This window comes from Python bivittatus, unplaced genomic scaffold (assembly GCF_059951505.1).
Source record: "Python bivittatus isolate LINGU-HERP-01145 unplaced genomic scaffold, Pbiv_v1 ctg000080_np1212, whole genome shotgun sequence".
Taxonomy (NCBI): Eukaryota; Metazoa; Chordata; class Lepidosauria; order Squamata; family Pythonidae; genus Python; species Python bivittatus.
This window is the reverse complement of record NW_028277035.1, coordinates 11974265-11988506: the sequence shown is the minus strand read 5'-3', so window position 1 is coordinate 11988506 and position 14242 is coordinate 11974265. Positions and strand designations below refer to the sequence as shown.

The following is a 14242-nucleotide window of genomic DNA, read 5'->3' as shown; positions in this document are numbered from 1 at the left end:
TGCCAATACAGAGAGTTCCCTGGCAGTTCTATAGAATTCCTTAGCAAGTATCAATCTGGAAATGATTCCCTGAGCCTATTAAATCATTAAATTAAGGCTTTATAATGTAAAACAACAACTACAATGAATACTGTAGCATCTCAGGGGAAATGTCATGTATAGCAGCCATGGCCTACATATAACAATGTACCAAATGCATATTTATTCTAAAAGGTGACAAATAGGATATCTAAGAAGCCAATAGTCTGGACAGAAAGAATACCTCTATCATATAAAAAAGCAGGTTTAGAAGCTGCAACAACTAGATAACCCAATGAAAGTACGTTTTCCCACTCTACCATGTTTAATTCTTGGTGTAGCAACAATCTATTCAGACATCTGAATAGACACACTGCCATGGAATAAGACCAATGATAGTACTTGTCATAGTTGTGAACAAGACCAACTGCATGCTTCTCTCGCACCCTGCTGTAATTGGCTGGGTAGAAAAGTTATGTACAAATTGGCTCCTTTTGCTTGGTTCTAATAGTCACATACCTATGATAGTGGTACCCCATTACATCAAAGCAACTCCCATGCCACCTAGGCAGAGTGGCAAATATAGACAACAGTATGACTTGGCTCATCCCATCTTACCTGGCTTCCTCTTTCTTCTGTTCCTTCTCTGCCTCCTGCCACTGTTTTCTGCGCCGTGCCTCCTCACTGCGTCGCTGCTGTCTCTCTAGGAGACTGGCACGCTTCTGTGCCATTTCCTCTTCTGCCTTTTCTTCATCCTGTATGAAGAAAACATGTCAGCTTAGTAGCCCTAATGGATACAGCATCAGTTTTGACTTCCAAGAGAGCCAGGCTACTTTTATCCCCTCCCTCAGATTGGAGACTCTGAAAACCATCTCCCACTCATCTTGGAGGACTTTCACATTTACATTCCAGCTACTCTTGCATTTCATGTTCTGCCTGTAGTGGACTTCAACCAAATCATGTCCAAAACATCAGCAGATAAGACCATGTTCCTACCGGTAGGTTATATCAGGGGCTGCAGTATTATTATCAAGCTTTGAAACTGGTCATGCAAATAGGAGAACTCAGTAAACAGGATTGAGTTGCAACAAAGGTTAGAGCACACATGACCTGCCCACCAGGATCTTTAATCTCCAGCATTCATATATGAGCAATACAACTAGTTCCAATTCTAGATGCCACAGAAATGTCATTGATTACTAGAGAACAGCAGCTGGCCAGTGGCAGAACAGAAAAATCCTCTAAAAACATTCTTCTCATGCCCTAAGTTTCTCAAACAGGAGTTGCTTGTATATATTCACACACAGTTTAAATCCTCTGCCTGACTATTCCCACCTGCAAGCTCCTTATATACTTATGCCTACCAAGTAGCACCTTGGAACTCACTTCCCTTGACAGAATCTTATATGCCTCCTGCCCCCATTATGTCGAGCCAACTAGCATAGAAAGGAAAAAAGCACCCTGGTCTACAGATCATCCCAATTCATCTCAGAACTGCCACTTCCTAAGAAGCAACCTCCTTCCCTTTCTTCAGAAGCTCTTCTACAGAAAGCAGAAAGCTTTGTCAGGCAGCTAAGAATTGTAAGTAGCCAAGAGTTAAGTTCTCACCTTGAAAAAGAAGCCCAGACCTGTACGGGGCTCAGAATCCAAAGTTTCAGCAATAGATTCCTCAAGGGAGTCATCACCATCCACATCTTCATCATCCTCTCCTTTCAAGCTAGACAGAGGGATTTCAATCAGGCTACTATGTCGATCACTGGGTGAGGAGACATCACTGGTGCCATCACCTGAAACACGAGCATTGCCTCCTTGTGGAGGAACAGAGGCCACTGGCCGCAGATTATTCTGGGCCTCCACCTCTGGCACAGGCAGTTCCTCATCCTCAGCAAAATGGATGGATGAACGGGTCTGCACAGGGACCTGGCTTGGGGAGAATTTGCGGAGGTGTGGAAGGTTGTCCACGTTGTGAGGAGGCGTCAGGACTCGTGTGAGGGGTGGCAGCTTTAACTCAACTGGCCGGGTGTGCTTGGGACTTTTGGGAGGCACAGGGGCTGGAGACTTCTTGGGTGTGGGCTGGGGTGAGCGAGATTTGCGGGAAGGGGAAGGAGAAGGGGAGGACAGTTCCAGTGAAGAGCGGGGAGGAGCCCCCTCGCGGCTGGTCCTTGGGGCTGGGATCACCCAGGCTTGTGCGCTAGGCTTCTTCTCCTGCATGAGGCGTTGCTGTTGCTCACTCAGGCGCTGCATGTCCAACTGGAGTGAGCTCAAAGCTGTGTTCAGTTTGGCCACTGCCCGGTTGTAATCACCCAGATTCTCATCAAGCGCGCCCCCTTTGGTGATATCAGGAGAGAAGGTAACCTGTTTATTATCCAGACGGGTACGTGGGCTTCCAGCTTCTTCCTCAGCCTCTAGCTGGGCAAGCCGCTCCTCCAGGGCCAGTCGACCATCCTCAGACTGAGGCTGAGAGTCAGGAGCCTTCTGTAGTTGTAGGAATGCACTTTTGCCCAAACGCTGACGGTGCCGGGTAAATATAGCTTCTATACGTTTCTTCTGAGCCTCAATGGCCCGACGCTTCTCCTCCAATCGAGCACTCAACTGGCTCATTTCTGAGCTAAGGGCAGGGCTTTGGGCAGGACTTTCTTCTGATGGCACCGGACCAGCCTCTGAGCCCTCAGAGCTGATTCCACTGGATTTGCTATCAGTAGCGGCCAATTTCTTCTTGCGCTCTGCAAAGCTGGTCATGCGTACACCAGAAGCAGAGGAGGCAGTGCTCTCTGGCTGTGAACTCAGTGAACTCACACATGAGGTGGAATCATCTGGGCCTCCTGCAAGCCTCAAGGGCTCCTCAGCATCAGAGTCCAGACTACCTTCCTGGGCTGGTTCTGAACCATTGGGAGGCCCATTGTGGCAGCGGTAAATTGTGGGCATGGGAGACTTTTCCAGCATAGATGTTTTAGGAGGCTCTGGTGAGTGCAAATAAAAACCATCAGGGGCTCCCTCGGGAACCAGGCGTTCACTGCTGTGAATGATCTGCAGTGCTTCCTCAATGGTGGGCAAGTCAGTGTAGCCATCATTTAGACCATTCTCTAGAGTCGGTCCCTCTTGACTTTTGTGTCCAGCCCCATGGAGTGATGGCATCACTAATCCATTGGGAGCCTCAGCAGCCTCAGTGGGCCACGGACGGGGGGAGCGAGGCATGGAGGAATAGAGGGTCGGTGCCAGGCTGTCAGAACTGACAGAACGAAGAATGCCCACTGGATTCCCCATCACAATATCCACATCACTGTCCAGGCCAAAAGGGATGCTGAATGAGACTGCCTGTGACAAGGGATGGCTAGAAAAGAGAGGGAAAGGGAGTGAATATTAGGGGCCAGAAAGGATTGACCGAGAAAGTCCAACTTCAGCTTCTACTCCGGCATTGTATAGCTTCTCTTTTCACAATTCTATGTCTAAGCCTATAGCTATGATATCCTACACAACTCTAGCCTAAATGTCTAATCTTCCTCCCACCTGCTGAGAATTCAGGGAGTATTTTTAATGTTCCTGGACTTCAGGGAAAGGACTTGGAAGTGGGAGGGTGGTTCTTAATGAGCCTAAAAAGCCATACAAATGTGGTGGCAGAAGTAAGCTGCTGCGGTGCCAGACACAGGGAGAGATTTTGGTGACCTACACAATGTTTTGTTTACTCTCATAACTAGAAAGCAGAATAAATTATGCAGAATATTTTATTTAGCTTTCATTGAGCAGTTGAAGGCTGATATTTCTCACATTAATTATTTGCCATCCTGCTTTGGTTTATTTTTAATTACCTGAACTATTTAACTGTTGATTGGCAGAAAATTTTAAAAAATACAAAACAATCCTAAGTACTACTTTGTAAAAGGGAAAATAGGACATACATTATCCTAATAATTAAATTTGTATATATTTATATACCAATACCGATTTTTTTTATTTTTTAAAAATGTATTCATTTAAATTATTTCCACCTTAATAAACGTCAAAATCATTTTTGCTTCTTAAAAAACAACAAAAAGAATTATATTTACAACTGGAACTAGAATCACATTAACTAGACTGGCTTTTTTCAACCTCATGTCCTTTAACCATTTTGGAGTTCAGAGTCCATAATTCTTAGCTAGCATAGACTCTGCCACCTCTATTCTTTGAATGGCCTAACCAAAAATGATGGAGCTTTCTGAACTTGTTCAGTATTTACTACGTGAATAGGATCTGTAAACTTCAATAAAAATTATTATTAAAAAAAAGTATTTACTATGTGAATAGTGCTTACTTCTGGTTCCTGCTCCATCTCAGACAAAATGCCTTGCTGCACCTTCTCTAAACTAGCCCTTCCAGATGTGGCATGATAACGACAGGCATGCTAGCTAGGAATTCTGGGTGTTGTAATTTTAAATATATTGGAATTCTGACAAGTTTGGAGAAGGCTATATTGGTGACTGAGCCAAATTAGCTTTTCTCAACCTATTATCGGCTTTTTAAATACGATTTAAACATTGTAAACAGATACACCTCTACTACCATGTATTCAATTACATCTTGCCTTTTGGCTCAAACTTTAGCCAAAGCAGATGAGCCTCCTAAGCACTACCCCTGCTCAGTACCTGGAAGGGAGACCATCAGGGAATGCCGAGACTTTAGGCTAGACTGGAAAGATGGCAAACCACTTCCATACTGTTGCTAAGAAAACTGCACGACTGTGTCCATTTTAGTGATTTAGCCTTTTAGTGCCTTATCTTAATTTCTGTGTAATTTCTTTACTATTATTATTCTTTCCCTCCTTGTATCATGTAACTTGCTATCCAATTGTACAAAATTCTGGTTTTCAAAATCCCATGAACCTCCAGGGCTGCACAATCAACAGCTCTGCATTCTTCCTAAGAGATTCCTGGTACCTCTTCCTAAGAGTTTTTCAGGAGTATCATCCACATGACCCACAATCCTTCCTCCTCCCTCTCACCTGAGCTGTTTCTTGCTCCATGCTTTACCAAAGCCCTCTACTTGGGACATGGATGTGGAATGATGCAGGGAACCTATGTGCACAAAGACAGAAAGTCACAACAAAGCACAACTCCAAGATGATCATATACTGGTTACCTAGAGAATCAGTAGTAGGGTTCAAGGCCTACTTTGAAAAGAATGGCAAGCATCTCAGGGAAATTTTTACTGGGAGGACAGTTACTTCCACACTAGATCAAAATAAGGAGAAACACGGAAAAATTGCAACAATATTCTACTTTAGCAGAAGTATCCTTCACAATTATGCTAAGATTGGCCAATCTTTGATCATTTTAATATCCTTAATTATTTTTTTGAGGTTAGATTTTCATTAAAATCTAAGGCTGTTGATTAGTATACAGTACAATCTTAAGCATGTAGGTTTAGAAGTAAGTGTCACTGAACTCAGTGGGAAAGTGTGCAAGGAGTAAGCCACAATTGCTCTACATAATTGAAAACACCTGGTGGAACACACCCTTATCATACAACTAGACCAACAAGCTTACTGTGGCTCTACTATCCCTGAATTATGTGTAGCCACAGCCTAAAACAACTGGAGGGCTACCCAGCACTGAGCATTCAAAGCCACTTTGATCATAAGGAAATGCTGGAAGCCAAGATCAAGATATCCTGGAAAGATCTTCTAAAGCTGCATATGCGCAGCTTAACCATATATTTCCAACAAAATTAGAGGATTCTTTTTCTTCTTCTACATCTTACATGAAAGTTACTTGGCACTACAAGAAGGAGAAAACAGAAGGAGCCAAATCTTACCTAAGGAGGCACAGAGTGGCGACTGTGCCTGCCCTCCAGGCAGCAGTGGGTGGCGCAAACTGAACACAGGGGAGCTACTACAAAACAAGAACAAGAAGCAAAGACTGGATCAAAACAGGGGTAATGTTTCGGGTCGTTGCACACAGGAAGACAAATGCTATAGCCTGATGGTTATAAGACTATCAACCAGTGTTTGCATCAATAAGCAACAAGTCTCCCTAAAATCGTTCTGTCCTCTGCCCACAAATATAGCTATAGAGAAAGAGCAAATTGTAGAGGGTACTTAAAGGTACTTAAACACCTGGGATGGGAGGAGATGACAAAGCAGGAGGGATGAGAGAAATTCAAGAAGGAATTACACAATCTTAAAATCACTATATAGCTGTATATGTATGTATGTATGACACATGTGTGTGTGTATGGTAAAGAGTCAATCAGTTCATTCATTTGGTAGATAAAGCGAATGTGTATTTACTGACTTGCAGGAACATGTTATTTTAATTTGCTGCCTACAGGCATTCCCATAACTTGCAAATGGGAGGAGAACCGTGCCAGAGATCTAAGATCAGAATTTTCTCTGTCCTCCAAAAAAAAATTATCAGCCTGAAGCAATTTGGGAAATGCAGTTTTGGCCAAGAGTCTTTCCTCTAAGCATGCAATTCAGTTCAGGCATATCTAGGAGGCTCTCCTGATCAAGAGTTAGAGCTGATGAGAACAAGTAGCACTCTACCCTTACTTCAGAACAGCCCAGACTCAGTTTTTTCCCTGGAGCAAAGGAAGGTTCCAGCAGCTTAAAACATGAGGAGGCATCAAGACACAATATGCACACAGTGAATTCTCCCCACCCTAATAGCAGGAATAACTCCTTCCAGATCCAAGTTTGCCTGAAGAGACTTCTAGCATGTAAAAAGGCCCATGAGCAAGCGCAGAAAGATCAGCAGGAAAGTCAAGTCTTGGAACTCTGGATCATTGCCACTTCTGAAGGGGCAAAACAGGCTCTGAAATATCCACAACCCAGAAGGGCTATCTACCTGGACATGTTAAAAAAGGAGGATCATCTTTATTGAAAGATTCCAACACATGGTCCAGGGACCAGTAATGCATGTAGTCCCAGGTACAGTACTAACATAAAGAAAAATGAAATGGCCAAAACCTTGCAAGATTTGGAAATCTAATGAGATGTTGACCATTATAGTCCTTTTAATCTAAAGCATGTTAAATTTAACCTTGGGAACCCACAGACACCATTTGCAACATGGAACACGTGTTCCATGAATCCCAGAGCCCCAACACTGCCTTTGGATCAGACTGGTGATAGAGCAGCAACCCCCTCCACTGCACTGGGGGGGTGGCTGGGGGGCAGACCAAGTGCACACAAAACTTTGCCTGCTCCCTACCCTTCCATGTAATGACACCTGAAGTGGTTGAAACTGCCCTCACCAGGGTAAGGAAGTTTCTTTTTATAATCAGGAGCAAGGGGTGGCGAGGTAGAACCCCAGGACTGTTGTTTGTTAAGTTCCTGTGATTAATAATTAGACACACAACTGCCTTGCAGGAAAGGATCCACTCTGGAGGTATAATTCATTCTCTTCAACCCTGCTCCCTGATATGCAGATCCTAGCCACACTCCCAGCATAGGGAAGACACGACACACGTAACATGGGGTAATGGAGGTGGAAGTATCAGGGACTCACTCACCTGGTCTTCCCACTGTTTGGTGTTAAAGCATCATTCAGCCCAGGGGAATCTGAAAGAGAACAGCAGCTTTACTGCAAGAGCAGGGAAGGGAAAAAGCAGAGATTTCAGACTGGGGATTATGCTAGTAGAAGATCAGGAGAGGGAGGAATTATCAGCCACCTGTACCCAGATACAGGAAAGAAGCCTGCTCTGATCTCAAGTCAGAAAGGAGGCCATTGTTCCAGAATGGAGCTGGGCCAGATCCCAGCAGTCTTTGCTGCTGCTCTACCTCTTCACTAGCTGGGATGTGGATTTGGCAAAGGGAGCAACTGTGATAGACTGCAATCAAATGCAAAACTATAGCTGTGGATGTGTGCGTGTATACTCTGTACACAAGTTAGCTAAATACCATAGATTGCTCTTGTTTGACCAGTTAGACAGGGAATTCACCACCTGGTATACAGAGTAAATGAGAAAAATCCTACGTTCATGAGAAAAGAGAACAGAAATATTTGCAACATAAAAAATCCAAATTTCCTCCCACTATCTAGGTTCTAAAACAAACATGGAAGAACTCTGGATGTTAAAAAGGATGAAGCAATCAATGCAAACCCCTGGGGAAAAGATACCCAGAATAATCTATAATCCCACAGATATGAAGGATTTGAAGGATTAACTAATACCCTTAGTTAATAAATTACATGAAAGTGCTCCGGTTTGGGTTGATATGCTTCATGTTTCTCATGCCGTACTTACTCTATGTAACATTTGGGATACTTATGCTTTGGGCTTCCTGTTAGAAGAAGACAACCTAACAGATTATTTTCAAGTTTACAGCCCCAATAAAAAAAATATAATCTGAGGTTGACTTCCCCACCCCCATCTCCCCAAAAAACTTGAGAGCCTGAATATTTTGTTTTTTAAAAAAACTAAGGAGCAGCATCAGAGTTGTAGTAGTTCAGAGTTCTTGTAGAGTTGCAAGAAGTCTGAAAACATGCAACTGGAAATTAAGCTGGCTACAGTGAAAACATCTGCACATCCTCCTTTTTCTTCCAGTGGCCTTTACCTTTTTTTCTTCAAGATCCACTTTCTCATACTCAGAGACATATTAACTATATTATGCATGACTACTATCTCATACTGCATGCCTTGCCCTGCCTAATAGCAGCTTCTACATGGCAAGGCAGCAAAGGCTTGGTAGTTGCAAAGAGACTCTCATACAAAGATATTATCTATTAAGCTCAGGAGTGGGGTGCTTTACGAACAGACCACACATGCTACTTGCTTACCTTGAACTCTCGGCAGTTCCTTCGGACACACAAAGTCTGGCTTTAATACTTCAAAGCACAGAAACAATTCAGCCAGGAATACTCCAACATTGATCTGGGGAAGCAAAGCACTGAGTGAGCCAAGGGCTCTGGGAAGGGAAACATTTTCCTTTCTCTCAAAGCACTGTGCCCCAAATTCTGAAACTGCTCTCCTCCTGCGCCATTCCAGGGAAGCAATGGCAAACTCAAGACGGCTCCACTGAGAGCAGAGCAGACAACCACGGCAGAACGATGATCCAGCAAATGGATTGGCTTCTCAGAATTCCTCTCCGGACAAGGAAAGGACTCAGGATCGCCCACAAGCACTGCAGGCAGTAGCTCCCCGTAAGGAGACCATAAGACAGTGGTCTCTGGCGGGTTTAGGGCTCTGGGAGCCAAGGAATTGCCATCTTTACCCAAGCTGCAATCAGCACCTCCACAGACACAGGGTTACACACTTCCTTTCTTAATCACTTCTGGAAATTGCTTGTTAATGTTTTTTTTGATATTAAGATCCTTCAGAATGGCAAGTTTCATTACACTGGGTGAGTCTCCTTCAATCCTTGGCAAAAGAAGTTTTATGCAAGTTTAAGGACTTAAAAAATCCTTATTTTGGAATGAACAGCAAAAGGCGATTAGAACGTTGATTTTGGAAAGTTATAAAAGGACTAAGAAGGAGATGCATTTGAAATAAGATTTTTAAATTAATTACAAGAATCCATCCTGTGGGTTGTTTAGAATTCTATAAAAATATATGAAGACTTTGAAATTAAGTATAAGAAACCTTCCCATGGGAAAACATTGTTGATTAAAAAAAAATCATGATAAGATGGGACTTTGAAAGTTGGACACTGAAGGAAACCAGAAAGAACTAAAGATTATAATTAAAGGAGAAGAGACCCACTAATACAGAATGGAACAAAATACTCTAACTTTGGAACAATTCAAGGATATTTGGGAACAATGCACTCAGAAGTTATTGTCTGCTATCATAAAAATGGATTTAAAAGAAGTTATAAAAGAGGAACAGGTTTTGCTAGAAAAGGCTGAGGCTGAGGCTGATTCAGATGTGGATTAAAAAATGACAGGTTACAAGAATTATATGGAAAAAGATGTTACACTGGATTTACAAATGAAACTGGCTGATGTCTTAATAATTAAAAGGAATATACAAATAATAAACCAGAAGAGTGACTTGGATAACTTTCTCATTTTGGATTTACAAAAGAGACATGTTAAAGTTTTGAAGGAGTTTCTGAAAAGAGACAAAGAGAAAAAGAAAAAAAAAATCAAGTTCTGGAACACTTTTTAAACTGATTCAAGATTGACTGTTAAAAACAAAGAAAAGGAATATAAAGTTGGTTTATTTGATTAAGGTTAAAATATATGTGTTGTTATTTCTGGTAACTCTTAACAGATTTCTGCGGATTAGGACTGAATGACGAGGCTTTAAGAATTCGTTTATAGACAAATGGGATATGGGAAGAAGAGATATTCTGTTGTAGTATCAAAGAAGGTGATAAGTTACTGAAATTGTTTGCACTTGTGATGAAGGGGGAAGTCATTTCTTTATATTTCTTTTTTCTTTACTATATTTTTCTTTTTTAATTTTTTCTCTGTATTTTTTCTTTTTTCTTTTAATATTACGTTTAGTTTAAGAAAATTAGACTTTTTTATCTTTGTATCTGTAACCTTTAATAAAAATTATTATTAAAAAAATGAAACTGCTCTCCCCTTGGCTTGAATTTGGCAGGGAAGAAGCATAGGGGTCCCTGCTCTATACCAGCACAGTCACGCTCAGAATGCAACAAGCAAACAGGGTAACAATTCCATCTTCACGCCCAAATCTCTTTTTCCTTCCAGCACCACTACAACCTCCACCTTAAAAGGGCCTCCTTGTTTCTGCACAATCAGCTTTTAATTATGTGGCTTGAGACATCGGCCAAGACTTATTAGGGCAAGACAGGCTGAGTGCTGGTACAAAACAATAATCCCTATTTGCTCCACAGGATGAACTTTGCTGGATGCGGAGCTCGACTTTCCCAGTGTGCCAGGGCAGCCATTTACTCTTTCCCAGAGTAAAATGGGCAATGCCTTATCCTTCCGATAGCGGATCTGAGCAGGACAAAAAATGCAAGGAGAATTCAAAGCAATGAATTCCCTTTCCCAGTGTGCCAGGGCAGCCATTTACTCCAGGGAGCTCTTCTCCCTTCAGTTAGACAGACTCCTTCCTGCACTCTTCTTCCTCTCTAGTAGCAGAGCCTGAAGGTGGCCTCTGCTGCTCTCCTGCCAACCCCAGCACTCACCCTCAGCGCAGGGGGCATGTAGAGCAGGTCCTCCAGTGAGAGGAAGCAGGAACCACCCAAATAATCTGAAGAAAAGCCTTGGATAAGCTGCAGGTTATATAAGCTGTCAGCCACCGACATTGTCTCCTTCAGGCACACATCTACCAGGAAACACACAAGGTGATTAGTGGCAAAAGGAATGAGGTCCATTCACAGTAACTGTCACTCTGGGTGGCCACCCCGTCCTTCCACTCAGACCCAGAGCACAGGCTCACCCTCAAGGCGTATGAGCTGGGGGCAATAGTAGTGGATTGTGGCAGCAATGGCCCCTCCGCTGGCCAGGTCCTTCATTCCTGTGATGGCAGGAAAACACGGTGTCTGTTTGGGCAATGCCTTATCCTTCCGATAGCGGATCTGAGCAGGACAAAAAATGCAAGGAGAATTCAAAGCAATGATAGCAGGATCTAGCCCCATGTGCCAGAGAAGCTGGAACAATGCCCTCCCGTATCCATACCTCTGGTCCAATTTTCCCATGCAGCAGCCCTCACAAACACTATCTGGGAGAGCTCCCAGTGGGTTAAGGACCAACTGAAATCAAGCCACTCCCCCAAATACAGTACTTCCCTCCTCTGGATGCCAAGAGCAAACTGCATGCTGGGAAGGAGGCAAGGATATAATAGCAGGGAGGGGTGGGCAAGCAAGAACTTTGCAGGAACCCCTCCAAAGGCAACAGAGAAGGAAAGCAGGAAGGAGGACACAGCCATTACTGGGGGAAAAAGGAAGGTCATTTCTGGAATACCTCTGAATGATCCTGAACAATAAGAGTCCTTTCCCAACTTTATTCCAAGGGAGGTCCAGATCCCAGGCTCTGTCCCATAGGCTAGATCAGCCTTTCATAATCTGATGCCCTCCATCTGCATTGCACTAAAACTCCCCAAATTCCCAGGTAGCATGGCTAACCATCAGAATGACTCTAGGCTGGGAAAGCGGCGGGGGGGGGGGGCGGTATAGCACCACAAAGTCTAAGTGGAAGGATCAGCACTGGGGAGGAGGGGAAGGCAGAAGATTCAGCTGTCAGTTCTTCCACCATCACCGCCCCCTTAGGAAATTACAAATTTACCACTCCATACACGCTTGTCCTCAACCCCAGGACATAGCACACAAGACAACAAGGCAGCACTCCCAGCAGAGACACACACAGAGCAGGGCAGGCCACACACACATCAAGAGTGCAAATGGCAAGGAGGGGAAGGAAGAAGGGACACAAGCAGGCAGACACAGACACTGAGCAGGCCAGCAAAGAGGGGGAGAAGTAAAAGGAGGCAAATGGGACACCTCCATTCCTGCTGAAATGAGCTGGAGGGAGGATCAATGGGAATTGCTGGGTAGCACCAAAGAACTGGCCAGACCCAGCAAGCTTTGGATAACAACCTCCTGCTCTCCATAACCTGCAAAAACAAGGAATTCAGAGAGGAAAGCCCTCCTCTAGCCTGTTTTCTAGAGATCTGCCTCAGGAAGAAGATGGGGAGAACTAAAAAGAGACATCTCACCTGGCTATTGAGGACAAGAGAGGTCATAGCGCTTGGGGGGGCAGGGCTTGCTACAGTATGCAAGGATTAAACTGATGAACATATATACCTATGGGTGCTTCTCCTAACATCTGGATGCACCTTATAATTCTGGAGAGAATACAGAAATAGCCTTGAGAAATAAGGCATCTCACTGACAATGAAAATGCCCCCCAAGATTCCCAAGTCCCGTTCACTACACTTCCATCCTAAAGAGATGCAAGATCATTAGATAGTCCTCAGACCCAACAAGGACATAGGGCAAGGTGAATTCCCAACAGCTATGGAGAGATGGATGGTCTCAGGTGCCATGAACATCTGTGGCCAACAAAGGAAGCTTTGGGTTGCTCTGACCATAGAGAAAAGCAGCTGAAAAATGGTAGGAGGGTGCAGGGGAAAGCTCGCCTCTTGAGAAACCCAAGCAGGTTGGGCGGCAAGGGGGAAAAGGGCAGACCCATTGCAGCAGGAACAGCCAGAAGTTCAAGAACAGCAACCCAAGTGGATGGCAAGGTGGTGCAGGTGGGCGGGCAGGTGAGCACGCCGATGGATACGTTACCACAGGAGGCTTATTCCCCGACTCCTTCAAACAAAAAGCGATGGCATGCTGGATGCAATAGCAAAGAAAAGAGAGAGCCTGATCAATGCACCCACCAGGAGGGAGAAGGAAGGGAAGGGTTGCTGCCTTGCAAGGCTGGGGGAGGGAATCCCTGAGGGGGGGAGGGGACACCAGAACTCAACTTAGGTCCGACTGGAGGAATGCTTCCCAGCATGCACCTGAAAACTTGAGAACCTCTATGCCTTCTGGATCACCCCCTCTCCTAAATACCAACACACTGGATCTTATCAGACCTTGGGAGGATATCCTCTAAGCCAGTGTTTCTCAAATTTGGTAACTTTAAGATGTGTGGGCTTCAACTCCCAGAATTCCCCAGCCAGCATGCTAGCTAGGGGATTCTGGGAGTTGAAGTCCACACATCTTAAAGTTGCCAAGTTTGAGAAACACTGCTCTAAGCCCTTATTTAGCTGCACCAAGTACAGCAGGACAGCAAGCAAAGGGGAGAGGGGGCAGAAGGCAACACAAAGGGGAAACGGGATAAAGGCATGCCAGGTAACTCGCATGCGGTTCCTACTGGCAGCTCCAGGCATGAACTGCCCTGCTCTGGCTGTCTCTTAACCCCTCCCTACAAATAACAAGTGGGCTTCCTGTTGATATCTGAAGCCGGTGCATTAGGCTCCCCACCCAATGCCTGCAGCCCCAAGAAGGCTGCATTATCGAGGCAGAAAAAGAAGGCAGATATGAACCCCCACCCCCCTGTGTACGCAATGAGTGAATAGCCTGTCCCTCAAGTGCTCCCAGAGGAGGACACAGAGAGCTATGAGAGACCAAAGCAGGTACAGATTGTGAAGGGAAGGGTGAGGGTTAGAGAACAAAGGATGCTGGGATATACCAGCATCCCAGCAGCTGGAGTCTCGTATGGGAACCCTCTTACTCCCCACCACAGGCATCCCCTCTGCCCTCATCCTCTCTCAGTTCCAGAGCAGATATTTAGCGCCTGTCGAAACAGACCAACCCAGTCACCCGAAACCTTCTCCAAGG

The 14242-nt window shown here is 44.5% G+C and overlaps 1 protein-coding gene across 5 annotated transcripts in view; it reads right to left on the bottom strand.

Moving 5' to 3' along the window:
• Positions 1-14242, bottom strand: part of CAMSAP3 (calmodulin regulated spectrin associated protein family member 3) — a 44468-nt gene that overhangs the window by 5350 nt on the left and 24876 nt on the right. For 2 of the 5 annotated variants that reach the window (XM_088133523.1, XM_088133525.1), the window contains 9 exons: positions 13202-13249; positions 11353-11491; positions 11099-11238; positions 8775-8868; positions 7507-7555; positions 5809-5885; positions 4997-5069; positions 1627-3349; positions 637-773 (listed from right to left, as the gene is read on the bottom strand). In XM_088133523.1, the coding sequence (XP_087989649.1) occupies positions 637-773; positions 1627-3349; positions 4997-5069; positions 5809-5885; positions 7507-7555; positions 8775-8868; positions 11099-11238; positions 11353-11491; positions 13202-13249 (2480 nt within the window). The remainder of the gene's footprint in view (positions 1-636; positions 774-1626; positions 3350-4996; positions 5070-5808; positions 5886-7506; positions 7556-8774; positions 8869-11098; positions 11239-11352; positions 11492-13201; positions 13250-14242) is intronic. The other 3 variants (XM_088133526.1, XM_007426163.4, XM_088133524.1) reach the window with 2 other exon arrangements.